Raw genomic sequence first — 26,920 nt, forward strand, 5'->3', positions numbered from 1 at the left:
TAAGCGGACGCTTTGGGAAACGATCTGCTGGCTATGGAGAGGATACGGTCCCCGTGGTGTGCCATGAGCCTTATCTGCAGTCTTCGCTTGGCTGCCCTTTAGAATCACTGGGGGAGCTCTTAAAAGAAACAGCTGCCTGCTCCACTCTCCCCACCTCATCAGCTAAATCCCAATCTCTGCTGGGTGGAACCTGGCTATTAGCATTTTGAAAAAGTTCCTTTGCTGATTCTGATATGTACCAATGGTTGAAAACCACTGCTTTATGCAAACATACTTCCCATGACTTATTTTAGGCCTTTATTAACTTAGCAATTGCTAGAGACCCTCCCCATGGTGGATTGGAGCCTAAATGAACAGGACCAGGCTGGGGGCATCCTGGGATAGTGAGGGTACAGCCCAGTTACCAGCCTGTGGGGGGGGACCCTGTATGGACACTATGTACAGTACCCACCTGTGGCTTAGCTCGTCTTCAGGGGGGAAATCACCCCCAAGACTCAAAGAGAAAGTGCAAGTTCAGTGGCCACCTGCCAGGGTGGGCTCTGGACTTCCAGCCCGGGGAAAGCTGATACTGCGGCGTCAGCTCCCTCTGTCCCTCTCAGGTCCCAGCGGGAAGAGGTTTCTGACTATGCACAAATGGCGGGTTGGGTTTCAGAGGGGCTATTAATACATCTGAGGTCACCTCAAGTTTACGTGATTGGGGTTGTGGAATGAGTGTCTGGGTGGGGGGAGAGGGGAGGAAAAGCGGGAAGAGGGGAGTGCAGAAGAGGGTCCTGGGGCCACAGTCAGATACGGAGGGAAGAAGGGGAGGAAGAACAATCCCGACGTTCTGCTCGTGCTCCCCACGGCCCCTGCACACCAGCCTCCCCTGACAATGCAGGGTAGAGAGCCCACCCTTCCCCCTTTACCTGTTCTAGTGCCCTTCCTGCCCCGCTTCCCTACTCTCCCTTCTCCTCACCATGCCATTCTTGTTCCTGGGACAGACACCATTCACCAGTTACAATGCCTATCTCCCCACCTCCTCCAGGAAGGCTTCCCCGATGACTTTTGCAAACGAAACTCACAGTGCCTAAAGGTCAGACCACTGACACGAGCAAGCTGGCCTCCCTGTAGTCTGCTGGGTACTTACTCTGTGTCCAGTGGCACTCTCTTACACACACTGTTTTCTCTGATTAAAAAGACAAGCGATTATCACTAGCCCCATTTTACAGATGAGGAAACTTCTCTAAGGCGCAGAAAAGTTATGTAACTTGCTGATAATAACAACATTGCAAACGGTAGCTGGGTTTTGAATGTAGGTCTGTCTACCCATGTGTCTGGCTTTGAGCTATCAAAGTACGGGAGGGCAGCATCTGTGAAAGCTCAGTGACCCTCGGGAGGATTCTTGGAAAGATTTACCAGGAAGGAGTGGGTAAGCTGGCCTCTTTTTTGTTACCAAGGTGAGGCCCCTCCTCGGGGGCCTGGGTTACACACAACTTCCTTTTGCATCCCCCACAGCAAATGGCACAGAGACATGCAGAGTGGGTGGGTACACAGCAAATAAACCATTAGGCCAGAGTGAGCCCCAAGTGCAGAATCTCCCCCTGGAACCCAGGGTCCCTTGGGGGTGCTGAGAAGATTCTAAACGGTGTGGTTGGTTAAGGGCTCATTCTCTCCTCCCTCCCCACTTTGAAGCTGACTTCAAAGACCGCATCGCAGGGGCCAAAAAAAACCCAAAAAAAAACAAAAAACAAACACCCAACCAACCAAACAAAAAAACACCCTGAACTCCAGTCCCAGGTCTGTTTCACTAAGACTCAATTCCCTTTTGGGGAGGGAAGAGGAAGCAAAGGGCTGACCCTGTTTCCTTTGTAAGGAGGCAGAGTTGAGACCTGACCCACTCCTAGGCCAAACCCAAAAGAGCCCTTCTCCTCTGATCTTCAAACAAGGCAATTTCAAGTCCATCCCTCCTCTTGACCCCAGCCTGTTGGAATCTGAGCCGATTCGGGTGGGGGCACAGGGCCGCTCTTGCCCCCTGACTGGAGTCCCCACAGCGGTCCTGCTGGGGTAGCTGGAGAGGGGGCTAACCTCAGGGGTTCCTCCATCAAGAGCGAGCCTCGACCCAGGATGGCCTGAGAAGGGAGGGGAGCGGACGACGGCCTCTCCAGCACAGCGGCCTCTGAGAAAGAGCCCAGGAAACCTCTCATTTCTCCTCCATCAAACTGCCACCCTCCTCCATTCAGCCTTCCACAAGGAGCTCCAGGTTACCACGGAGATGTGAAGGCAAAGTGACTGAGAGGGTGCAGAGACAAAACGCCTGAGAGAAGGAGGTCCTAAAACCAGCTGCCTGCCACTCCAACACACAGGGGCCCAGGGCACCGGCCTGGAGGCCACACTTGAGCCTCCCTCCTCACCCCTTCCTTGACAAAGGCAGCCCGGGTCATCCCAAAGGCACTTCTTGCCTCTGAGAGCAGCGTCCACGGCTCCCCGACGCTTCCTTGGCCAGACCTGCTCCCGCCTCCTCCGATCAAGAGCCTGGCCGACAGCACGTGCCTGTCCCAGGACCCCTTGCTGAGGGAGCTGCAAAGAGGATGCTCTGCGTCCCTTCCATGGACCAGCGGGTGTGTGACCTTCACCAGGCAGCAGCCTGCCACGCCCCCTCTCCTACTGCCATATGCCAAGTGTTGAGACCTCAGCTTGGGGGTCTCCAGGGGCTAGAAATGCCCCCCCCACCCTAGGAGCAACCCAATTCCTTCCTGCTCTCCCTGCTCTCCCCCCTGCATCCACAGCCTCCCATCGCGGCTGTTCTGAGGAGAGAACGTCGCTAAGGCAGCATGTGCGCTCTCAGCACACAATACCCCAGCGGCTAAACCACCTCTCTTCTCTCCGGAAACAAAGAAACTCCCCACTTGTCCCCCCAGTGGGGTCCTCCTGGCCCGAGTCACTGCTGTCCAGACCACATGCCACTCTTTGACGGTCCCCTGCCGGACCCCTCCAGTCCCAGGGTTGCCACGCCTGCAGGCACGGCCCGGCCACTTTCTCTCCTTAACAGCATCTCCAGGAAGTTGCTCGCAGCCTCTCAAGCTAAGCCCCCAATTCCCCACCGATCCACAGGACAGGGGTGCTGGGATGCTTCCAGTCTGGTCCTTCCATTTCCGAGCCACCCTGCCCCGCACAGCCCCAGATTTCAACTCCAGGCTGGAAGCGGGCCAGAACAGGGGTAAGCCCAGATCTGGCCATTCCCATTCGCACCCACTCCCTTCCCTGCTGCCCCCAAACCGTGGCAGCCACACGTAAGCCCCGCTCCAGCCAGCCCCCAGAGGAGGGAAGCCACGTCGCCTCCCGGGAGAGGGGCCTGGGTTACCATAGGTGCAGTTACAGCAGAAGCGAATGATGAGGAGAATTTCCATGGCAGCCTCCGTCCCAGCAGCAGGAGCTTGCGGCCATCGCTCGGTGGCTCCCATCAGCAGCCTGGCCACTCAGCCACCTTGCAGGCTGCTGCTGCACAGCCTGAATCAAGCAGCCGCTTCAGAGTGCTCTTCCAACAAGGGGGAGGGGCGGGCAGGAGGCGTGCGTGGAGNGAGGGGGGCGGGGGAGGAGGGGGAGGCGGAGGGGAGCGAGCTGCCTGCTGGCATCCTAAGGAGGAGCACGTTTGTAGCTGGCCGGCTGCCTAGGGACAGAGGCTGGATTCTTCCCGTTCGTGCACCACACACACTCGCACGCTCGCACGCACATGCTCACACGAGCTGGCCACCGTAGTCCACAAAGACAGACAAAGGAAGGTGACTGCTACCCAGCCCGTTCCCCAGAGTACCTTCCATAGTGACTGACGTGTGGCTGTCCTTGGAGTCCTTGGGACCTTTCACTTTGAGCTCCTGCCAAACAGAGGGGAGGAATCACTCCGTGGCCTCCCCATCCCCCACTGGAGGCATAGCAAGAAGAAGGGCTCTGAAACCCAGGGTGCAAGAGGAGGGTCTCCCCCTGCCTCACTGACTCCGGACTCCCTGTGCCACACCCATGGTCTCCCGAGCCAGTGGGGTCCTAAGGCTGGGTGTAGGCAAGGAGGAGGGGCTCCAGGTACCAGAGAGGTCTGTGACAATGGTGCTCCTCAGACACACCCCCTAAAGCCCCTCCCTGGTGACTCTGAGGGCATTCCAGAGAATGGGTGGTGACAAGAACCGGACCCTCCCCCCTGCCCCTGGCCAGGGTTCCCCCAGCAGCAGCCACGTATAGGGGTGTACACATCAGCCCAGGGGACGTGGGATTTGAGAGGACAAGCACTAGGAGTGCCGGCACCTTGGGACACCTTGGGGCACGAGCGGCCCTGGAGATAAGTAAGGATCTAAGGATCGATGGAGACAAGGAGATAANCTACCCAGATTAAGAGGGACTCACCCAGCCCCCAACCCTCCCTGCCACTCCCCACCCACCGGTGCCTGTGCTGGTTTCAGAGAGGAACCTGTAAGCAAGGAAGAGGCAATACCCCTCCTGGACCCCATGCAAAGTGACCCAAAGTGAGGGCTGGAGACAGACTCCGGGGATGGCTTATCCATCCGATCATCTTTTATCTGCCTTTAGAGAGAGAGGTCCCTGCTCTAGCCCTTGGCAACAGACCAGTATTGCCTGTAACTGGAGCTGTAATGCAATCCCCACTTGCAGGGCTGAGTGCACAAGGGGCCCTCCGAGTGGGGTGTCAGGGAGGCCAGGGTGGGCTGAGGCCAAGGTCAGAAACCCAGGTGATGTTGCCTGCTCTGCCTGGAAGTGGGGAGCTCCGCATTTCCTACTCCTGCCTCAAGCTGTTTCTAGACAGAGAAAACCCCTGGGGAAGGAGCGTGGGGGTGGGGAGAAGGGGGTCACTCAGCTCCACAAGGCGGTCTCTGGCTGGGGACTGGATTCCCAGCTTCAGGAAACTTCTCTCTATGCCCCCCTTCAGCGTAGCCTAGAGGTATGAAATCGCTCCTGCTGCAGAGAAGGGCCTGATTGCAGTAATTAGTGGAAGTGTCAGGGTGAGAAGCCGCCTGGCGGCAGGCCAAGGGGCCTGCCGGCTTCGCGAGAGACCTGGGGAGGGGTGCGGGGGTCGGTGTCCACCACTGAGAATGGGCAGTCAGCCCAGGCTAAGAGGGGACTCACCACTCTCTGGACCGTACAGGACCCCAGGCAGCCTTGAACACAGACCAGAGGGATCCAGTTTGTTCCCAGGGAGCGCTGGGAGTGATAAGGGGAAGCGCCATTCCTCCAGCCTTGTGACTCCATGCAGAGAGACTTCCCCACCCAGCTCCTCCCAGGCAGAGGGTGACTCACCTGATGGCTGGGTCTGGGAGAAGAAACTGAGCTTAGCTCCCTGCTTCCGTCCCCAGTAGATGCATTTAATTGTGGAGGGGAAGTATTAGCAAGCCCAATGTGGCCGCAGATCCAAGTCCACATTTTTCCAATCTGGCTTTTACTAGTAATCAAGCTGACGTTTTCATCTCCATCTGCCCAACCCTTGTGCTTCCTCTCAGCTAATTCCAAACCAGAGGATAACCCATAATAACCCCAGGAGTCTCACATACACGATCCTACATATCACCAACATTCCTAGCATCAGCACTGAGAGCGGAAAGCGAAGAGTCCAGAGAGGCTCGTAGGCAGGATTTCCAAAACTGCAGGAGCCCCCTGTCCCTGGACCTGGAGGTTCTAGGTTCTCCTGTCCCAGACCTGGAGCTGGGGCTGTGGTTACGAGGCCAGCAGCTCGGGGGTCTCGCTGAGCTCCTTCTAACTAAAGGGATGAGCTGGGCTGTGCTCCTGAAGGATATGCTAGCTCCTCTCTGCCACTTCCCAGCGAGAGGTGTCAATGGTAGACAACACCATATCTCTGCCCTCCGGAGCAGCATGGGAGGAAGGCTTAGCTGCAGCAGCGGGACAGGCCTATTTCCAGCCAGAGGGAAATATGTGTCCCCACATAAATGGGCCTGGCCCCCTCTCTATTGTGGGATTGCAAGGATCTTAAAACACCACCTTGGGGGGGCACCTGGGTGGCTCAGTCAGTTGAGCATCCAACTTTGGGTCAGGTCGTGATCTCACGGTTCGTGAGTTTGAGCCCCACATCGGGCTCTGTGCTGACGGCTCAGAGCCTGGAGCCTGCTTTGGATTCTGTGTCTCCCTCTCTCTCTGCCCCTCCGCTACACTCTCTTCTGTCTCTCAAAAATAGATAAACATTAAATTTTTTTTTAAAAACCCCACCTAGTCTAGACCTCTTCAAATCTTCTTGTTTATAAAAATCACCCAGGAAGCTTGTTAAAAATACAGACTCCTGGGTCCCACCCCAAGCCCTCGGAATTGAAGCACCAGGGAAGATGTCTGAAGATCTGCATTTTAAACAGCGCCCCTGGTGGTTCTTATCAAGTAATTTTGGGATGAGCTGAAATATCCAGATACCTCACTGGACAGAAGAGGAAAAACAAGGCCAAGGAAGGTAAGTGACTTGCTCAAGGTCACCACCGTGTTAGGAAAATACTGCCTTTTTTCTTTCTTGCCTCTTCTGTTCTAATACAGAATAGCCTAAGTAGAATAACAAAATCAAACAAATCGTTATTCTTATATTAAGACGGAAAATATCAAGTGCGAGAAAGCAAATGTCAGTCTAAGTGTTACCCTCAGGGGAACCATTTCCCTAACTGGCAACAGGCCAGAAGGCTGGAAGGCTCCTAGCTGAAGCAGGGGCTGTACAGGGAGCTGCCCACCTCCGAGATCTTCTGGAATTGATTGTTGGACTGGCTGCACTTCTCAGCGGTCTCCAGAGCGACTTTATAGTTATCCACAAACGCTTTGTACACACCAAGCTGGCTGGCCTGCAGGGAGAAGAGAGGAGAGAGAGAGGAGAGGAGGAGTGGGATGGGAGAGAGGATTAATGAATGGATGAAAGCGTAAGCAGGGCACCTGGAGCTTCCTTAGCACTCAGCACCTCGGACTTAGCTCCAAAGGGCTACGTGGGAACAGAGGGGAAAAGGCAGGATGTACATACTACAGTATCCCTTTGAACCTGACTGTTTCCATGGAAACCAGCTCAGCCAATAAGGTTAACAAGAGGGTACTGGGGGCTGGGGGGAGCAGGGCAGGGCCTTTGTTGGCATGCTAGAAACTCCACAGCATGCGGCTTTATTTAGCATCATCAAGGTCTCCCAGTGTTTGAAGCCCCTTAATGCCCCACGTGTCTTTCAGAGCCTGGAATTAGCTGGAGCAGGGAGGGCACATGTGGCCTGTTCAGTACCCCCACTCCCCATGCTGAGTATAAGGCACAGCATTTAAAGGTGCAGTCCCCAAGCGCCTGACTGGCTCAGTTGTGAAGCATCCAACTCTTGATCTCAGGGTTGTGGGTTGGAGCCCCATGTAAGGTGTAGAGATGACTTAAAAATTAAATCTTTTTAATTTTTTAAATGTTTATTTTTGACAGAGAGGGAGAGAGAGAAAGAATGGGGGGAGGGCAGAGAGAGAGGGAGACACAAAATCCAAATCAGGCTCCAGGCTCCGAGCTGTCAGCCCAGAGCCCTATGCGGGGCTCAAACTCACAAACCACGAGACCATGACCCGAGCCGAAGTTGGACGCTTAACCGACTAAGCCACCCAGACACCCCTGTGTGTTTTCACTTTAAAGAACCGGGCTACTAGAAAATTTTAAGTTACATATATGGCTCACATTATATTTCTACCAGAAGCACTGCTCTAGAGAAGCTTGCCTATGTGCGCACCCAAGGAAGCGTGAGTAAGGGTATTCACTGCTTCACTCTTCCTCCTATGCAAAGACTGGTAACAAATGCTCACAGAAAAGGGGATCCATACACATACGTTGCAGTTGAAATGAATGAACTAGATCTCTGTGTAGTAACACTGACAAGTTCCAAAACAAATGTTGACTGAACTGTAAAATATATACATTTTAAAAAGACACGTAATGCCATAAGGAGATACAGATCCCTAATAAAAACACAAACTTACAGCCCAGAAGGCTACGCACCAAATTCATTCCAGTAGCTGCCTCTAGGTTGAGCAAAAGGGCAAGGGAAGGGGAGAGAGAGAAAGAGCCTTCATCTGTAATGCTTTGTTTTCTTGATTAAAAAGCCTTTCTGTATATCTTCAGAGCTTAACATCTGTTAATTCTGGGAGATGAGTGCATAGTTGTTTGCTACATTCTTCTATAGCGTTTCTGCTTTAAATATTTTTCAATGAAGTAGCAAGGAGGTTCAGCTGCTACGGGGCTCCCTCGGGGGGATCCCGCTGGGGTGCTGGGGACAGTGGGCTGCCCTTGAGCCCATCCTGCACCGCTCTGCTCTCTGCCAGAGTCCTTGTGCTCAAGATCCCAGAGCGGCAGGGCAGGTGGGAGCCGGCAGGTGCAGGCCCGGAAAGCCAGAGCGGAAGGTGAGGGCTGGGATGCCTGCAGAGAAGCCGAGGCCAGAGCTGTGCAGGTCTCAGCCCCAGACAGGCCAGACTTCGCAAAACAAGAAAAATCTTGGGGGAAGGGCAGGAAGGGACGGAGCTCAGTTCCTTCTCTAAGGGGAGGATCAGCCCACTGGTGTCCCAAGCTACGGGGCAGGTGCTAGACAGCTGCTTCCTAGGCTGAAGCAAAAGTCATTGCTATTCTTCTTCCAGGTATGTGCTCTCCTTGTCCCCCCTTTTCCGCAAGAACGACAAAGGCTGGCTGCCCAGGTCGGAACACTAGCCTCCCATCTCACTGCCTCAGGGAGCAGCAGGAGGGGAGTCAAAGCAGGAGCCACCTGGGCAGAAGGCCTGTGTGTAGGGGGTCACTGACCATCCCAGGCACTGCCATCTCCATGGCATGCCCTTGTCTGTAGAGCCCAAGGCCCAGCCTGCCAGGGCCATTAAGTGGGAAGTGGAGGTTGCCTGGAAACAGCAGCTTGGCACTGGGGTGAGCTCATAAAACAAACAGCAGAGATGCTAATTCCCTTCTCTCAGTAATGGAGACCAGCTGAAAATAAACTGCCTCCAGATGCCCGGACTGCCCCAGCCCTCCCAAGCCTGCAGCTCCGGGGGCCTCAGAGAGCAGTTCACAATGTTGGAGGAGGGTAGGTGGGGAAGCAAATCACAGCCCGGGCCTGTGGGGGGTGAGACCAGAATGGGGGGGACCCTCGTGACAGCAGGGTCCAAGTGACAAGGATAAACTGGGACAGTCCACTCTGCTCTGGCCTACGCCTCACCCCAACTCTGGTTAGCTCTCATGCCCTCCCAAGCCGATCAGCTCAGGCTCCTGGGACCAGGTCGGGAGTGATGAGTGGGTATTCACCAGCCCTGACTCAGGGCAGGCACCTGGGGCCGCCGGAGCCAGGAGCGAGCGTGGGGCTCCCGTGCAATACCAGTGTCTGCGGTGCTCTTGCTAAGAATAACAACAATGACAATGGTAATGGTAATAACAATAATGCTAATGGCTAACTCTTGAGTATTTCCTAATTTATTATGTTCCAGGCCCCGTTCCAAGCACTTTTCAGGTATTAACTCACGTAGTCCTCACAACAATTCAATGGGGTAAATACTATTATTATCCTCTTTTTTTTACAGATGAGGAAGCTGAGTCACCAAGACATTGAACACAAAGTCACGGGTTCAATCTGTGGCAGAGCCAGGATTCAAACTCAGTTGTGGCTCTAGAAGCTATGCTTGTCCCTACAACACTGCTGGCCTCTCCGGACACAGACCTCAGGCCCTGTGATGTCTCCCTCAATGCCCTAGTCCCAGTGGTCAAGGTCACGGTGCACTCATTCATTCACTTATGTATCAAGCACCGGGCTGGTTCTGGGGTCTAATGATGATGAAACAAATACAGTCTGTTCTCTCAGAGCTTATGGTTTTGGGGAGTCAGGCAGTTACAGTGTTCACTGAGGGGATAAGCACGGGGGCTGTGTTCTAAGGTCTGAGTAAAGTTTCTCCAAAGAGGCCGTTCTAAGCTGGGAACAGATGGGGAAGGACATTTCAGGCAGCTAGAGCTGCAAGGTTAAGAGTGTCTGCTGCCTGAACTAAGAATAGAAAGTTCAGTGTCGGGGGCACCAGGATGGGGGAGGCAGCAGCCAGAGGCCGCGGGTGGACAGAGGCCAGCAGGCGAAGGGTCTCAGAAGCCGTTTCTCAGAGCCTGGCATTTATCTATCCAATGGGCAAGGGGGAGAGATGTGAGGTCTGGTGAGGAATTCAGAGAACTCTCTCCTGCCAAGAGGTAAGGGTGGGAGGCTGCTGGGGAGGGGAGTACTGGCTGCTAGAAGCAGGAGCCACTAATGAGATGAGGGCACCAGAGAGGGTGGGGAGAAGAAGGCTGCTGTGAGCTTTATTTATTAATTTTTAAAAATGTTTTATTATTTTTTAATTTTTTTTAATGTTTTATTTATTTCTAGGAGAGAGAGAGAGAGAGAGAGAGACAGCGTGAGCAGGGGAGTGTCAGAGAGAGAGGGAGTCACAGACCGAAATAGGCTCCAGGCTCTGAGCTGGCAGTCAGCACAGAGCCCGACGCGGGGCTCGAACCCACGAACTGCGAGATCATGACCTGAGCCAAAGTCAGCTGCTTAGCCAACTGAGCTACCCAGGCTCCCCAATTTATTTTTAGAGAGAGAGAGAGAGAGAGAGTCTCACACAAATGGAATCAGAAGCAGGCTCCAGGCTCTGAGCCATCAGCACAGAGCCCGAGGTGGGGCTTGAACCCACAACCTGTGAGATCATGACCTGAGCCAAAGTCAGACGCCTAACTGAGCCACCCAGACACCCCTGCTGTGAGCAGTCAAGTGGACTCCTTGGGATGCAGGGAGGGATGCGGACGGGGAAGGTGGTGGGGCGAGGAGATGCCAAGGCCAAGGCCAAGGGAGTCATGGATGGCTGGAGGCTGGGATGGAGGCAGCACCCACTGAGACAGAGGTGGGAAGAGAAGCAAAGAGTTTCAGACACATTGAGTTCAGTTGTGATCGTGCTGAGCTCAAAGTCCCGGGAGCATCCAAGCAAGCGTTTTCTCCAGGGTAAGCAAAGTACAGGCCTGTCTGTTCACCCAGTCCCACCACTGCAGGGGAGGTAAAGGAGAGGCGCTGCTCCCCGCTCCCGACCATTCACACCCAGAGAACATAGACCCCTGACTGACGGTCTCCCTCCTGCCTCCGGGGCTGGCAGAAGTAATGGGCCGAGAGAGACCAGGGAGGAGTGGGGTTGGAGGCCCTGGGGGTCTGACCTGGGGGCTCCTCCAGGGGACACAGCCAGAGACAGTGTCAGAGACAGGGGAGAGGGTGTCACAGGAGGCTCAGGAACCGGAAGATCTCTGCAAGCCTTTCCCAACAGTACGTCTGCACGGCAATTCTACCTCCTCATACCTTTTCCCTCCCCTGCAGTCCCTCAGGAGGGCTGACCTGCGTCCCATCTGACTGCTCATTCCAGAGGCAAAGTGTCCCAAGTGAGTAGTCCCTGCCCGCCCATCTGGCACCTGCCCCTCTGTCAGCTGAGGACAGGGGACCTGAACCCCAGTAAGTGAGCCTTCGTTCCAGCCCTGGAACCCCCTTGTGGAGAGAGAAACCTATACACATAGCCCCTCACGTCCCTGGAAGACTTAGGGCTTCACCGTGGGAGACCAGGAGTCGAGGCACTAGGCCTGGGCTTTCCTCCGGGACTCAGAAATGACCCAGGCCTCCAAGGAGGCCAAAAGCGCTTGGGGATGGCCGGTCCTCTCCCAACACCAGCAGCTCCACTGAGGCACCGGATAAGGACCCTCCATCAACAGAAGACTCACCAGCTTCTGGAAGAGGTGGCCCATGGTGACCTGGCTGTCCCACTGCTGCACCTTGGGGCAGAGGTTGTCATAGAACTCCTTGTGGATCTCGTAGATGTCCTGGATCTTGTAGAAGATGGTCTCGATCTGCTGGATGGTGAGCACGGGCTGGGAGGTGGTGGCTGTGGCCTTCAGGGGCTTCATTGGCTGGAGTGAGGAGGAAGAAAGAGACGAGGTGAGAGGCACATAAACCAGAGGGTCGGAGGGCCCGGGGCACCGATGAGCCTGTCCTGCAGCTGGAGTGGTGCCTAGACAAGGCCACAGAGGGCAGGGCACCTGAAGCGTGGTTTGTATCAAGTAGCTGCTGTCACAGGCTCCAACAAGCCATGCCTGACTGCACAGAGAGGGAGCTGACAGCCAGGGCCTGGGCCAGCAGCCCTCCCGGGCCCAGGGGTTAACTAACACCAGGACACATTTCCCCCACGCCCTCACCCCAAGGGGCCCCTGCCCCCAGCCTGCACCGAGTTTGCTTATTGGTTTAATAGGACATGTCCTTCTTCCACAATGGCCTTGGGCTCTGAGTCACAAGCTCCCTCTGTCATACTTCAGTGGAAGGGAGGGTTGCCTGGGATCTCAGCCCCTGAGCTACTTCCTTCCAAAAAACAGGATTCTACGGTTTTGGGGTAGGGTCTCACAGAGACCCAAGACCAACGTCAGGTGAACTGACATTTCAAGTTCCCATCAACTTAGTATATATATATAGAGAGAGAGAGACAGCGTGAGCGAGCGAGCGCGCAGGAGGCACACATGCCCCTGTCCTGCCTCTTATGCCTGTGGCAGACATCACTAGTCGATCACAGTGCTCTTTCTCACTGAGCTTTGTTGTGACCGCAGACTGTTTCTCAGTGCTGAGGTCGACGTGTGAGATGAAACTTCTCTGTCAACCTGCTTGCCTGCACGTGGAGTAGAAGAGGTGATCAACGGTAACTCGGGACCACTCCCTAACACTGGCCGAGGGCTAGAACTATCACCTCAATGCCCCATAGCAGGGCTCGTAGGAAAACGGGACTTGGGTGTGTGTTCTTCAGGGCGATTTTCTGTGCATAATGAGTAAATATTCATTTGATAACCAAGAAAAAAAGCTATTAGAATTTACAGTTGAAACAAACAAACAAAAAGCCCCTGATACGGAAGGATAAAGAGCTCTTCTCGGTTGGCCTTCCCTCAGCCCCAGGCCTACAGGAGATGCCTTGACCGCAGTCCAGAGGCCCTCCAGGAGACAGGGTCTGGAAACCTGCCATGCAGAGAAAGTACGGGAGAGGCAGGCACATTCACCCGGAAGACAGAAGCCTGAGTCAGACACGGGTAATATTCTTCATTAGCTGAAGGGCTGTGTGTGAAGAGAGGCCTCTGACTTAGCTCGAGTCAGTCTGGAGACCCAGGAAGAGCCAGAAGTTACAGGGGCAGATGTGGTCTCACTAGAGCCGTCCCCCAGTGTCTCACTGGATGGGTACTGGGCTTCCCGACCAGAGAAGCATTCAAGCAGATAACAGGCAACTGGATGGGACACCGACCCTGAGGGAGACCGAAGTTACCCCTGGCCCACTCTAGGAGCTCTGAGAGATGACATTCAGCTTGCACTGTCACAGCAGCCACACTCCAGGCGAGTTTCCTGCGCTCCTCCCATCTGGCTCTCTGGTGGTGGCCGGGACATGTCGAGGAAGTCCCCTCGACTCAAACACCCAGATGATGCTCTGACCTCCAGCTCCCCCATCCTCCCGGCTCTAAAACAGTCCAGAAAGGATGATAAAGGCAGGGAAAAGCAGAGCCCTCCTTCTGACCCTTTTAGCTAACCCTGATGCCCAGGCCCCGCTAAGGCAGTAGGATGGGGTTTCACCTGGTGCAGGCCAGGTGGTGTGGGCTTGAGCCTCCACTCTGCCACTCAGCAGCTGTGGGCACGTCGCTTAGCATCTGGGCCTCAGCAGCCTCGTTTGTAAAACTGGGATAATATCACCTTCTTGAGAACACTGATGGGAAGATCAAAAGCCACAATTTATATAAAATATAAAGTGTGCGCCTGGCACACAGAAGGCAGTGAATAGTGTTAGCTGCTACTATTATTATTATTATTAATCCCACAAATAACGTACTGAGTGCCTAATGTGAGGCCAGGCCTGGGTATTCAGTGATTCACAACACACGCCATCCCTAAGCCTGGGGAGCCTCCCATCCAGTAGGGGAGACAGACAAAACAAAAGGAAACAAACGCACAATTTACACAGAAGTGCAGTGAAAGAAATAAGACGGGGGCAGTGAAAGAAATAAGACGGGGGCAGTGAAAGAAATAAGACGGGGACCTCCTGAGACAGGATGGTGAAGGACAGCTCCTCCCGGAAGAGGACATTTATCCTGAAATGGAAGGGGTGCAGAGGACAGTGCTCCAGGCGGACTTCCTCAATGCTGGTCCCAAGGTAGGTACGGGCTTGGCGAGAGAGAGGAGCTGGGAGGGAGCAGTGAGCCTGTGTGCCTGCCTGGGCTGGGGGGCAGGTAGCGGGGCCGGAGGACTGGGCAGAGGCCAGATCAGGCAGGAAAGACAGGCAGCTTGTAAACCCTCGCAACGAGGGTGAGGCAGGGGCGTGATGGGGGTCCAGCTCTTTCTACGGGAGGTTTCTTTTCATGACTCATGATCCTTGCTCCGGAGAACATTATAATCCATTTGGGTAAAACGGATCAACACAAATGAAACAATCCAGTGGACAAAGCGAGATAGGGTGTCACCCATCTTGGACTGTCAGCACCGACCAAGTGGTCCCAAGGTTAGTTGTGCTGGCACAGCTCGGAGGGCTTCACAGAGGAGGTGACCGGAACAGAGCCTTGAGGTTTGGGAAGCTGAGCAGGTGGAGGGTGGGTGGGGCATGGGTGAGCTCGGCAGGCAGGGGAACGGAAGAGACCAGGGGCTGGGAGAAAGGGAATGCTGTTCTCCTAACCCCCGGTGGGCGGCCCCACTCAGCTTCAGGGCTCCTGATATTCTGGGAGGGACACAGAGCTGGTCCTTCAGATCACTGTCCTAGTGTATCCTTTTTTCCTCTATCCGGGATCCAGTGGAGGGACAAGTCACCACGGAGCCCCAGAACCTCTACTCCCTGCTCGTGCCTGGGTGCGGTCCCCACTAGGGAGGGAACAGTCCTGGGAAGATGGGAGGGTCAGGATGCCTCGGGAACTGCTGGGCATGGCCTCCTCACACCTGTGCACAGATAAGACCCGACCGCACTGCTTCCTCCTAAACTTCCCACTCAGTCTACAAAAAAAGGGAAGAAACGGGGGCTCACCAGCAGCAGGTCACAAGGACAGGGCTGCACGCAGGCCATCACAGGCTTCTTGGGACAAGGTTGGGGACCTTTGGTCTCATCTCTGATTTCACTGGGGGGAGCAGGGAGTGCTGTGTGTGTGAGCCCCGGCTGGCCGGAAACCCCTGAAGGCAGTTCACTTTAACCTGGTGAAGCCCCGAATCCAGGCCTCGGGTCCAGATGCTGAACTCTCTCCATTTGATCAGAGGGGAAAAAGGTTCTTAGAGAGGATCACGGAGTGACCTCAGAGTCAAGCCTGGCTCTCGGGTTCCCACAGAGTGCTTCTCAGGAAGATGGGCCAGGTGGGTTCTGACTCAGAGTGGGACTTCACACAGCCATCTGTCGGCTCTGTCCCCCAGCAACTTGCCTTTCGAAACAGGGGGAAGAAATCTGCCCACTTCCTCCACCTCCTATCCCAGAAGGCCTGGGTTTACTCCTCCTCCCTGAACCCAGGGAGGGAGCCATCATTGACCCGTTTTACAGATAAGGAACCTGAGAACCCCAAAGTTACCTGCCCGAAGGAGAGGCTGAGAGAGGGCCAGGGGTGGCTCAGAGGTGGGAAGAGCTTTAATGGCAGCACCTGAGCTCACTTCCCACATTCCCCCCTGCGGGGAAGATGCAGAATTTCCTGCCTTTGGTTTGTCTCTGTTCCTCCACCCCCCACTTCAGCCCAGGCTCCCAGACCTACTTTGCTTGTAATCTGAGCCAACCAGGAACCTGGAGGTTTCCAGATTACCAAACCCTGCCCCTGCCAACCACCCAGGGGCCAGGAACAGAGGCTCCTGTGTGGGTCCTGGCTGCGCCAGTGTGTGCACTCGGTGTTGGGTACGCACGCCACACACACCCAGCCATCTGCATATCAGGAAGTGTGAAGCTGAGAACAGCCGAACACGAACACAGTAGGAACAGAGCCAGGGGATGAGGGTCGAGGGCCTGGTGAGGAGTAGGAGATCTGGGAGCGGACAGGTTTTCCTCTCCAGGCTCCTTGGTCAGGTTCCCCCCCCAACCCTCACCGCCCCCGACAGAGAGCAAAGGGCTTTAGTAACCAGGCAGCCGTGAAGAGGAGGGTTCTACAGCTCAAGGAGGCGGCAGGGAGGTTTGATTCCTTATCTCTGAGGCTTATTATCTGAGGCTGTGGCTGTGGAGGGTCCTGCCCCCTCTTCCTGGGGCCCTCCAGCCCCAGCCAGGCCTCCTAGATAGTCTCTCCCCTCCCTCCTGCCCCTGCTCAAGAAAGAACAATCAGGAGCCTGGGATGAACAACTTGGGGTCGGGGAGGGATGCGCCCCGGGTCACCTCAGGACTGGGGGGCCCCAGCCTCACAGGTTTTGCCTTTGAGGCATGAAGCTGCTAGACAGGCGAAGCAGAGAGGGAGTGTCTTGGCCCCTAAATCTGTTGTTATCTTTGCAGGGACAAACGGAAGCTCACACGGGGCCCAATGACTGACAAGAAGGCGAGTTGGAATCCCCGAGTGGCTTGCCTCTTGCTTCTGACGAGGACGCGCCTCCCCTTCCTTCAGGGAAAGGGTGTGTTGACAGAAACAGGCCCTAACCTGCGTCTCTCCCAGCTCCAGAGAAAATAACCGCGGCGACTAACTAGGCTCCAAGAGCTTCACATACAAGCTCCTCTCGTCCCCACCACACCCCCACGAACAGAGTACGCACTAACATCAGTGCACGCAGTTCGCAGATGGAGAAAACGGGCCACAAAGGTTCATCGACCTGCTGAAGGGCTAGAGCTAGAAAGCGGTCAAGCTGGGACTGTGGCGAGCAGTCTGGTTCCTTTGTCTGAACTCCTTTCAAACAGGCATCCTTTTCGCAATAACGACGCCCCTTCATTTCGGTGTGGCAATTCAGAGTGTGCGAGAGGTATTTCACATGTGTCTGACTGGCCCTCTGCTGGTCTTCCTGCCTGCAGCTAATTGAGTGCCTAAGTACCTGGCATTTATACTAGGGCCCCAGAAGGATCACCTGATCTTCTCAACCCCGTGAAGGAGAGAGAGAAGATAATGGGATTATTCTCATCTACGGATGAGGAAAATGAAGCTCCGGGATATTTTGCACGGCTTGCCCAAAGCCAGTGTTTTGCAAAACCACAACACATGTGAGAAATCACGTGGCCCAGTACCTACATATATAGACACATGCATACAACAGACCCAAAGTTTTGCAAAACAGTACCTATTCTTACTACATGTGATGCATGCTGACATTTTCTTTCTCATTTAAAAAAAAAAAACACACGCTGGTTTCACCTGCTATGTTGACTTCACAAACCCACTAATGGGTTCAGATGCACAGCACGAAAAGCAGTGCAGTGAGTCTGTGATTAACGGCCCAGTCAGGTCTTGCCCTAGTTCTGGCCCCAGACCACAGTCCCAGCTGCCATCCTGTCCGCCACTTGAAAAACACTGCTGTGCCTACCAGTAAGCTCCCAGGGAGAGCTGCCACAAACTGAGCCCAGGGTGTTGCAAAGTACCTGCATGTTTCGATAGTTAATTCCTTGGGTAATAAATACCGAGTCCCGCCCGGGACACCGGGTGACAACATCGCACATCACAGCAAGCACAGAAATGTGCACCTTACAATTCTTGTGACAGTGAGTTTCTATTCCTCCACAATTCTTTTTTTTTTTTTAATGTTTTATTTATTTCTAGGAGAGAGAGAGAGAGAGAGAGACAGCGTGAGCAGGGGAGGGTCAGAGAGAGAGGGAGTCACAGACTGAAACAGGCTCCAGGCTCTGAGCTGGCAGTCAGCACAGAGCCCGACGCGGGGCTCGAACCCACGAACCGCGAGATCATGACCTAAGCGAAAGTCAGACGCTTAACCGACTAAGCCACCCAGGCACCCCTCCTCCACAATTCTTATGCCCCCTGTTACTGATCTCATCCTATGTCTCGGGGGGGCAAAACACGCAGGGGAAGGAACGTCACCTGTGACGGTTACTCTGCAAATTACCCAGCTGCATCTACTAAGCATTTTCTTCAAAGGCAAAAACATCTTACACCTGTGTGGTACTTGTACCTACTATTAATGGTACTTTGGGGCACCTGGGTGGCTCAGTCAGTTAAGCGTCTGACTTCGGCTCAGGTCACGGTCTCACTGTTCGTGAGTTCGAGCCCTGCGTCGAGCTCTGTGCTGCCAGCTCATAAATAAATAAACATTAAAAGAAAATTAAATAGTCCTTCCCTCCCAGGCTGAGTCTCGGCATGCCTCTGTCTTGGGAGGAAACTGAGGCACCTTCACAGAGGGTTGGGGTTGGTCTAATGCCTCAGAGCTGTGGTGATTCTCAAGACACACAGACACCCTTCCACCTCACCTCTCCTGCCACAGGGCCTCAGGATGGGGAGAAAGGCTCCCTACTCCAGGGAGGAGGAAGGACTGGCACCAGGAATGACTAAAAGGGCTCAGTCTGACCGACCGGTAGAGACTGGCCGAGCACAGTGTGGAGGCAGAGGCTGGGCCCCAGCCTGGACAGAGTGCTGTGATCGATTAGTAATGCCTGTGTGTGGTCAGGGGCGACAGAGCGGCGGCAGCCTCATCCTGGTTGGGCTTCTCCTGTCTTCCCCAGAGCAGGTAAGGGACACTCGGGGCCGAGAAGCACAGGCCCTTTCTGGCAATGGCCCCCTGGCCAAGCTGTCAGCAGAGCAACACCACAGACTCTGCCCACAGGGAAAGACTGATCCAGGTCCCCCTTCTTCTTCAACCCCCGAAGCAGTTCGAGCCCGACCCTGAGGTCAGAGCGTATACTCACCAGCAACAAGGCTTCCAGCTGGTTAATGTAGATCTCTTCGCTGGCCAGGAACCCCGAGAGAACCAGCTTCCTCATCTCCAGGCCTTTGCCTGCTTCCACCTGTATGAGAGCAAACCGAGAGCCAACAGCTCAGGACAAAGGAGGCTAAAATCCCAAGGGACCTGTTTTCTTGCCTCTTTCCTTCTCTTTAACGCTTTTGAAGAGAATAAAAGCCAAGTAGATTTACTATAGACAATTTGGAAACTGCAGAATAAAAAAGGAAGAACAATCACCCATGCTCCTGCTGCTAACCTCTTCCTTTCTCTCCCACATTCTTTTCTCCACGTTTCCTTATCTGATGTCCACCCATCCACCTATACAATCCTGGAGTAGTGAGCATGAGAACAAGCAGCTGGCCTCGTGTGTAAGGGGCAGTTTAATAGGGGGCGGGGGGTACAGACAGTTAACAAGGGAAATCGGCATCATGACTGAGGCAGGGCATGGTCACAGCGAAGGACCCAAAGGGGCCGGAGGAGGCTCCTGGAAGAGTATAAACTGAGAAGAGGGGTAGAGAGAATGAGACGGAAGTGGCCATGGGAGCTCCATCTTGTGGTCTTCTAGCTACACCTCTGACTATATCTTCCTGTCCCCAAGGGCTCAACCACACAATAGCAGGTGCTGCACCCCCCAGCATTTCCTGACCACCTCACAAGGCACACATCCTAACTGGCCTCCTCCCCACTCCAGAGCTCCTTGTTTGTGGTGATCGTGCCCCATTTAGCCTTGAAAGTCCATCTTGCTAATCTCTTACCAGGACTCTGTTCCACCCCTCCCTTTCTGCTGTGGGCTTTGGCTCTGCCGCCCGGATTCTTGTAACTGACCTCTGCCTCTCTCTCCTCCCTTCACACCACACACCAAAGCCAGGTCAACCTTCTGAGAACACCACCTTACACCTGACGCTCATCAAGGAACTTAATATTGTAAAACCTTTGCCATTTGCATCAACACGTATGGATCTAGAGAGTATCATGCAAAGTGAAATAAGTCAGAATGACAAATACCATATGATTTCACTGATATGCACAATTTGAATGAACAAAGAAAAGAGACAAAAAACTGAAACTCAACTACAGAGAACAAACTGGTGGTTGCCAGAGGGGAGGTGGGTGGAGAGATGGGTGAAGGGGATCAAGAGCACCCTTTTTCTGAGAAGCACTGAGCCATGTATAGAATTGTTGAATCACCATATTGTACACCTGAAACTAATGTAACACTGTATGTTGACTATACTGGAATGTAAAATAAGTACCATTTTAAAAATCAACATTGAAAAACGTGATTATTTGGGGATTCAATTAGGTCATTCGTTCATTTATTTATTTGTCCAACAAATATTTACTGAAAGCCCACCAGACTGAGGATCCAAGGGGAAGCAAACATATGATAATCCCTCCTCTTATGTGGTTTATGCTCTAGAGGAAAGACATCAAACAATTAAATATGAATCTATACACTGTGATATGGGGCCCGGCTTAAACACCTTCCCTGGCTCCTAGCGCCTCTCCTCACCCTGCCAACCTGCCCTGCAGCCGTCAGATCTCTTTGTCTTCCCAACATGCCTGGAGTGAACTTTGGTTCCTGTGCCCAAGGCGCCTTCTCCCACCCTGGCTCTGCTCTTGTCCAAACCCCAGCGCTCCTTGGCGTCACAGCTGAAGTCCCTGGGTTGCAGCATCAGCTCTCACATCAGAGTCTGGGGGACAGACCCTCCCACCTGACGCGTGAGCTCTCTCATTAACCGCCAGTGACTCTGTGGGGCCTTTGAGACACTGGCATCACACTCTTGCACATCCCTGAAGCCCAGCACCACACCATACCCCTAATACCTGGCCACCTGACAATTGTTAAGCCTTGTAAGTTCCTTTCACTCGCAGTTAGCCCTCAAATACCTCACTGAGGTAGGTAGTATACTTTTCCATTACGCAGCCATCTGCATAGCAGGCAGGACTCGGAAGAGGGAAGGGAGTAGCCCAGGGTCACACAGCCCCGAAGTGGCAGAGCTGGGATTCCCTTCTCGTCCTTGAATACCAAATTCCATGTTCCTCCACTGCTTTTAATGGTTTCCTCTCTCTCTCTTTTCTTTTTTCTCCAAGCATCAGATGCTTCCCTGGGATCTCAAACAGAACCCTCTCTGGGCATCAAATGCACACCCCTAGCACAGGCTGGGAGAGTATATGAAGCTGTGAGAAGAGCGGCCTTCTCCCAGCTGCACAGCCTGTTCCCCACAGGTTCCCACAGCTTTCCCCAGGTGAGGGCCTGAATCCTCCGCCTTCCATCAGCAACCCAGTTATCAGATCCGGGCCAGAGGCTGCTGCCCCCAGAGTCTCGGACCCTGTGATAGGAAAACAATGTCCTGCCAAAGATGTCCACATCCCCCCCGCCCCAAACCTTTAAATACATCACCTTATATGGAAAAAGGGATGTTGCAGGTTTGATTAAGCTAAGGACTGTTAGGTGAGGAGATGACACTGGATTATCCCAGTAATCACAAGGGTCTTTATGACGGGGGAGGCAAGAGTGAGGCCGAGTCAGAAAAGGCGATGTGAGCAGAGAAGGGGAGCAGCAGGAGGGAAAGAAATTGACTGCAGGATTGGACGATGCTACACTGCCAGGATGGGGCCACGAGCTAAGGAATACAGGGGGCCTCTAGACGCTGGAAAAGGCATGGGAATGGATTCTCGCCCCTAGCAGCTTCTAGAAGGAACGCAGCCTTGCTGCCCTTTTAGACTTGTGTGTAAGAGAATTAATTTGTGTTGGCTTAAACCATTAGCGGTGTGGTAATTTGTTTCGGCAGCATTAGGAAACCAGTGTGGACGTCAAGCTTTAGGGAAGGACAATAGTTATTTATCAATGGCTTCACAAGTACCAGGCACAGTTCTAAGAACTGTCCAGGGATTAACTCCCTACAATCCCACGATCTGGAAGGAGCTGCATTTAACCCCTCCCCCACCCCCAAAGGCACAGGGTAGAGACCGCCAGCTGCTTGGAACTGTTGGCATTTCCAGCAGGCAGCACACCCTTCAAGGAGCAAGGTCTGCACTTAGAGCAAGGCCTTGGGGGTCAGATCGGAGGCAGCCTCCCTGCACACCGCCCAAACCCTGCTGCTCCCCAAGCCTGACAAATGGGAACTCGCCTTCCCTCCTGCTCACTGCCAACCAAAGTTTCACCTGAGGGCCTGGCAAACGTCTTCTAAAGGAAGTCACTCAAGGCACCCTGGGAGCTTAACGGCAGAGCTGGCTGGACGAGGACCAGGTGAAGACCTGGTGATGGCAGCCATGTTTTCATCCGCCTTGGTGTCACCCAGAACCCTGGGCCAGTCCCTGTGACAGTGCATCTCAGCAAGACCCGATCCTCAAGGGACTTCCGCCTCAGAGCCCAACCTCGAAAGAGCCCCCCGAAAGTCAGTAAGTAGTCCCTTCCAAGAGTCCCACTCTGGGCCACACTGACCTGAAGTTCTGGCTGCCATAGCGGTAGAGGTGGCTGAGAGAGGTAGGGAGGCTGAGAGGTAGAGAGAGCTGAAGGATGTGAAATTAGGTCCCACACATGTTACCGACAAGAGGCCTGTTCTCAGTTACCACCAAAATCCTCTCCCTTTTGTGGTTGTTGTTTTTTGCTTTCCTCAGACCCCGTGTTCCTGGCTTAGAATTATCTGGAAACTCACAACCGTTTCTTCAATCCTTGCAGGGCTAGTCTTGTCTCACAAGTCACCAGGGCTCTGTGCCAGCCACTGGGAATACAAATCCAAAGGTGAGAGAGATGGCCTCTGCCCCCAGAGAGCCCCCGAGAGGTGGTGCCCACATGCCCAGAATCCCCGGGGCCAGTTCTCTGCAGAGCTCAGGGGCCCCCCCAGAGTGGACCGTAATGCCTGCCAGTTGTCCGGCAGCACAGGGAAGCTGCCTTCTGAGTGATACTGTCTCCACTTCCTCCCCAAGCAGAGCTTATGAAATGCAGCCACCGCGGGCTGGTTCGTTCCCAGCATTTTACACAGGCAGTTTCAGGTCCCCAAATGCAAGAGGCCAAGTCCCTCCGGGAGGGACAATACCTACAAGGTAGGTTTAGCCAGCTCCGACCCGGTCTTCTACAGAGTTTAGAGGCTAAATAAAGGTTTGGGTCTGGGCCAAACCAAGATATGATCTGTCCAGGAACTTTGACCTCCTCTAAGACAATAGTGAGGACTTGAACAGGGAGGGCCACCTGCCATCCAGAACCCTAGCCCAAATGGCTCTGCACACAGAGTTCAGCTCATGGGCCACCCCACTTTCTGAGGAGCACCCGGCGGGATCTGCTCAGAGTAGGTGACATTGGGTCTGGAGGCCGTGCCCATGCCCAGATCAGCCTTCGGACGCCGGTCCGTCTCTGGGCTGAGACAATTGCAGGGACGCTGGGCCGTTCTCTCCTCTTCCTGGAGTGAGGCACTGGGGAGGTCTCCTTCAGCCATTTCCTTAGCAGAATTTAGATTGGGGCCTGGGGGTGGGGCAAAGCCCATCCACCGGAAGGTGGGCCCTTGTAGCCAGGCTTTAGGCAGGCCCGGCAGTGCTTCCGAAGCCCAGGTGTTCATATCCACCTTTGCAGTCTGGTCGTACATACCACCTGCACTCCTGTTTACTTAATACTATTCTTTACAACTGACTTCTTAAAAGTACAGCCTTATCTCGAGCATTATATTTGAAATCATAAGATGTCCGGTCATATTTCTCCTAATATACGTTGAAATATAAACCTAACTATTCGCATGCAAAAAAGACCCCTAGGCGCCACCTAAAATCACATCTCAAATCATCCGAAGCGTAGCCCACACTTCGGGAAACACACCAGCGGGGGACACAGGCATGGCCATCGCTGCCTGTAGGGGCCCAAGAAACTGGGGCAGGTGAAACCAATGTGGGCGTTTCTGACTATCGGTTAAAAACTGGAGCACAATAACACCTGATGGGTTAATCTGCATCACAAAAACATTTTTTATTCCTGACAAATGAGTTCCTTTAAATAGCAGCTTTTAGATAGCAAGGCCGCTAGTACCTTTAAATAGAACCAGCACCGTGGAAGATTTTTGGAAAGCACACAACACTTTACGGCCAGGAGGTGATGCTGCTACCGGTATTAACGTTATTATTAGTTTATAGAGAACTAACTCCTCAAAGGGAAGTCTGGGTTGAGAGACACAGCAAGCCCCAGCCCCAGCTCTGGAGGAAACCACCGGCCTAATCACATCTGTCCCCTAGGAAGATGAAGCGGCTCGGAAATTACGCTGAAAACAGGATTGATTGATAGGACTGGCATTCGGACACATGGGCAGGAACACAACCACGGCTTAAGGGAAGTACTCCTGGGGTAAAGTAGTAGCAAAGAGCGAACCGCTTTGGCTTCCCAGCTGCTGCTGAGAGGAGCCTACCACGGAGGAGGGCCAGGACGGTCCGCAGCCCAGGCCAGGAGCACACCCTCCAGAAACGCCCCTTGACCGCACGCACGCATGCACACACAGGCTCCCACGCACGTGCACCTATGGCACCCAGTCCAGCTCTGACCCAGGCAGAAGTGGTGTCCCCTCCTCTGAATTTCGTAGCCTCTTATCTGAACTCTGAGTACTTTCTCCTTCTACCCCTATACATGTGCGCTTGCCCCTGAACCGTGAACTCTTTGGGAGAAAGGATCGTGCCCCGTTCATCTCATCTTGTCCCCAGCACCACACAGGATGCTTTGACTGGAACACAACCTGACAGTGTTTGTTGAATGACTCAAAGAGGTTTCTCCCCACCTGTCTGCAGCCACCCTGCTGGTCTTCACCCTCTACAGCTGACCAAGCCTGAGAGAGAATGAGGGTACCCTCGAGGTGTTCAGGATGAGAGAGGGTGCCTGGAATACCCCAACACCCAGGAAAGGCCCCTTTCCCCCTTGCTGAGACAAGTCTAGGAACACCGAGGCAGCAAAGAAGAGGGGAAGACTCCATCTAGGTGCTCACAGGGATCCGGGAGCACCTGGCTTTTTAGGTGTCATGTGTGCCAGGCCCCCTTAGCATCTGTGTGCAGCCTCCTCAGAACCCCACTGAGTAGAACAAGGCAGGGAACACGGCACACCCTTTCAGGCCGCACGGAGCCTCACTCGCTCCACAAATTCACTGAGCACCAGTCATGTCCCAAGCTTTGTGCAGTGTTCAGCAGTGAATACAACCTGGCCCTTGCCCTTGAAGAAAATAGGGCAGAATCAAGGAGGCAGATGCCTAGAGTGCTGAGCAGAATGAAATATGGGCTAAGACCGAGGTAAAAGCCAGAGTCTGGAGAGAGTAAGGGTGGACCCGTTAGGCAGCACGTGAACTGGACCCCATCTGTGCTGGGGAGGGCTTCTCAGAGAAGGCCCATTAGGGATCCCCCATGTTTTCCACCCCACACACTACTTAGCTCCCAGCCGGTGCTCTTGGTTAATTCCCAGACTTCTCCCCTTCCTCTTCCTGGTGGGGAGGTTGCTCAGACCCTAAGTGCAGAGGCCTCTGCAGGCCTAGTGAGAGATGTGACTCGGCCCCCAGGGCTCTGAGCTAGCACCAGATGAGGGGACCAGGGGTGGGATGCTAGCCGCTGCCAGCCTCCCATTACGGCTCCTCTGCTCTGCACCCAGGCCCACAGCTACTGCTCCACCCAGACGCCACACATCAGCTATCTCCTGCGGGTCTCTAGTCTGTTTTTACCTCCATTAGCTCCTCCTTAGAACCACACTGTAGTGCGGGCATGGCAGGGCCGTGATCCCCGTCTTACAGGAGGGACAAAGAGGCCCAGAGAGGCTCAGTGGCAGCCTCCTGCCCACAGCAGTGCTGTGCACCACACCCTCCCGGGTGCAGGCGGGCCCGGCGGGGAGCGGGGCTCGGGTGGTCACTCTGTTAGGCAGCCTGGCTGGCTCCTAGCCTGCAAACTCCTAGCCATCCATTCCCACTGGCCCTCCCTCCTGGCCACAGAACACAGAGGTGAGCAAAAGGCTGAGGTCAGGGCTCTTCGAAGCAGGCCTAGGTGAAAGAAAGGAAGAATGAAAGGTGCGGTGCGCCATGCCTCACCATGCCTCAGGCGGCATCAGTGTGGTTGGCAGGGGGACCCCTGGGCCCTGGGGAGGTGAAGAAAGGAAATGGGATTGATGCACAGCCTCCTCCTGCTGTACCTTCAAGGCCACTCCTCCCTCCCAGCCCCAGAGTGAGTGGGCTGGCGCCCAGCGGACGTTTCTCGACTACCCCCCACCTTGGGAAGAGTGCCTACCCACCAGGCTCCCGCCTCAGGGCCAGCTGTTATCACCCGCTTTTCAGCTGATCCGATTCTTTCCCTTCAAGGAAGCTCAGTGACCTCTGGCTCTCGGTCTCTCCCAGTGCTCTCTTGCCCGAGCCCAGACTCACACGAAGTCTCCTTGCTAAGGAAGCCGGTGGCCCCTTTGGCCCGAACTTCTAACTGCACTTATCCTACTGTTGCCATGGAAACAACGAATTATGGCCTCCTGGTTTCAACTCAGCCAGCTCCTCTGGGCCAGCAGGCTGACACCACCGCCGTGCCCACCAGGTGACTCCTGTCACTGCCAGAGAAAGCCCCCAGCACAGCTGGCCCGAGGAAAGCCAGCAGCCACGGCCGCTGAGGACAACTGGTCCAGGGGGAGGAGGCGGGCACTGCACCTCTCCCCCCCCCCCCCCCCCCCCCCNAGAGCCGCCAGCCCTGCCCCTCCCCCGACAAGCATCCAGGGCGTGTCACGTTCCCACCTTCACGGCCACCAAGAAGGGGGACCCTGAGCCGGGGCTGGTCGGGGTTCCCAGCTCGCACTCCTCCAGGAGAAACACATCTTCATCCTCCAGAACCTTGTCCAAAAAGCCTATAGCCTCCTCTTCCTCTTCCATGGCAGCCGGAGGCGCGGAGGGCAAACAGGAAGCGGGGTCCACGCAGCAGCGGCAGCCGTTGCCGCCGCCGCCCCGGAGGGAGGCAGGCGGGCAGGGAGGGGAAGAGCGTGCAGGGCAGGCCTAACCCAGCATGCTGGCCTCCCCGGAGTCAGCCCTGGCACCCGGCCACCGGCTCCCGATGAAAGGCTCCATTATGAACCTTTTCCTCCTGCTGCTTCCCGGCCCTCCCCC

At 54.6% G+C, this 26,920-nt stretch overlaps 1 protein-coding gene and 1 long non-coding RNA gene across 2 annotated transcripts in view; one reads left to right on the forward strand and one right to left on the reverse strand.

Moving 5' to 3' along the window:
* Positions 1–26,920, reverse strand: part of ABR (ABR activator of RhoGEF and GTPase) — a 186,533-nt gene that overhangs the window by 52,514 nt on the left and 107,099 nt on the right. Inside the window, 4 exon segments of the mRNA XM_077749651.1 lie at positions 3,791–3,851; positions 6,699–6,806; positions 11,720–11,905; positions 18,796–18,894. Of these exon segments, the coding sequence (XP_077605777.1) occupies positions 3,791–3,851; positions 6,699–6,806; positions 11,720–11,905; positions 18,796–18,894 (454 nt within the window).
* LOC144219822 (uncharacterized) lies at positions 8,925–9,804 on the forward strand. The gene is made up of 2 exons (XR_013331503.1): positions 8,925–9,035; positions 9,526–9,804. It is a non-coding gene; the product is annotated as an uncharacterized LOC144219822 (long non-coding RNA).

Source organism: Crocuta crocuta, unplaced genomic scaffold (genome assembly GCF_008692635.1).
Source record: "Crocuta crocuta isolate KB4526 unplaced genomic scaffold, BGI_CrCroc_1.0 scaffold149, whole genome shotgun sequence".
In the NCBI taxonomy this organism is placed as follows: domain Eukaryota; kingdom Metazoa; phylum Chordata; class Mammalia; order Carnivora; family Hyaenidae; genus Crocuta; species Crocuta crocuta.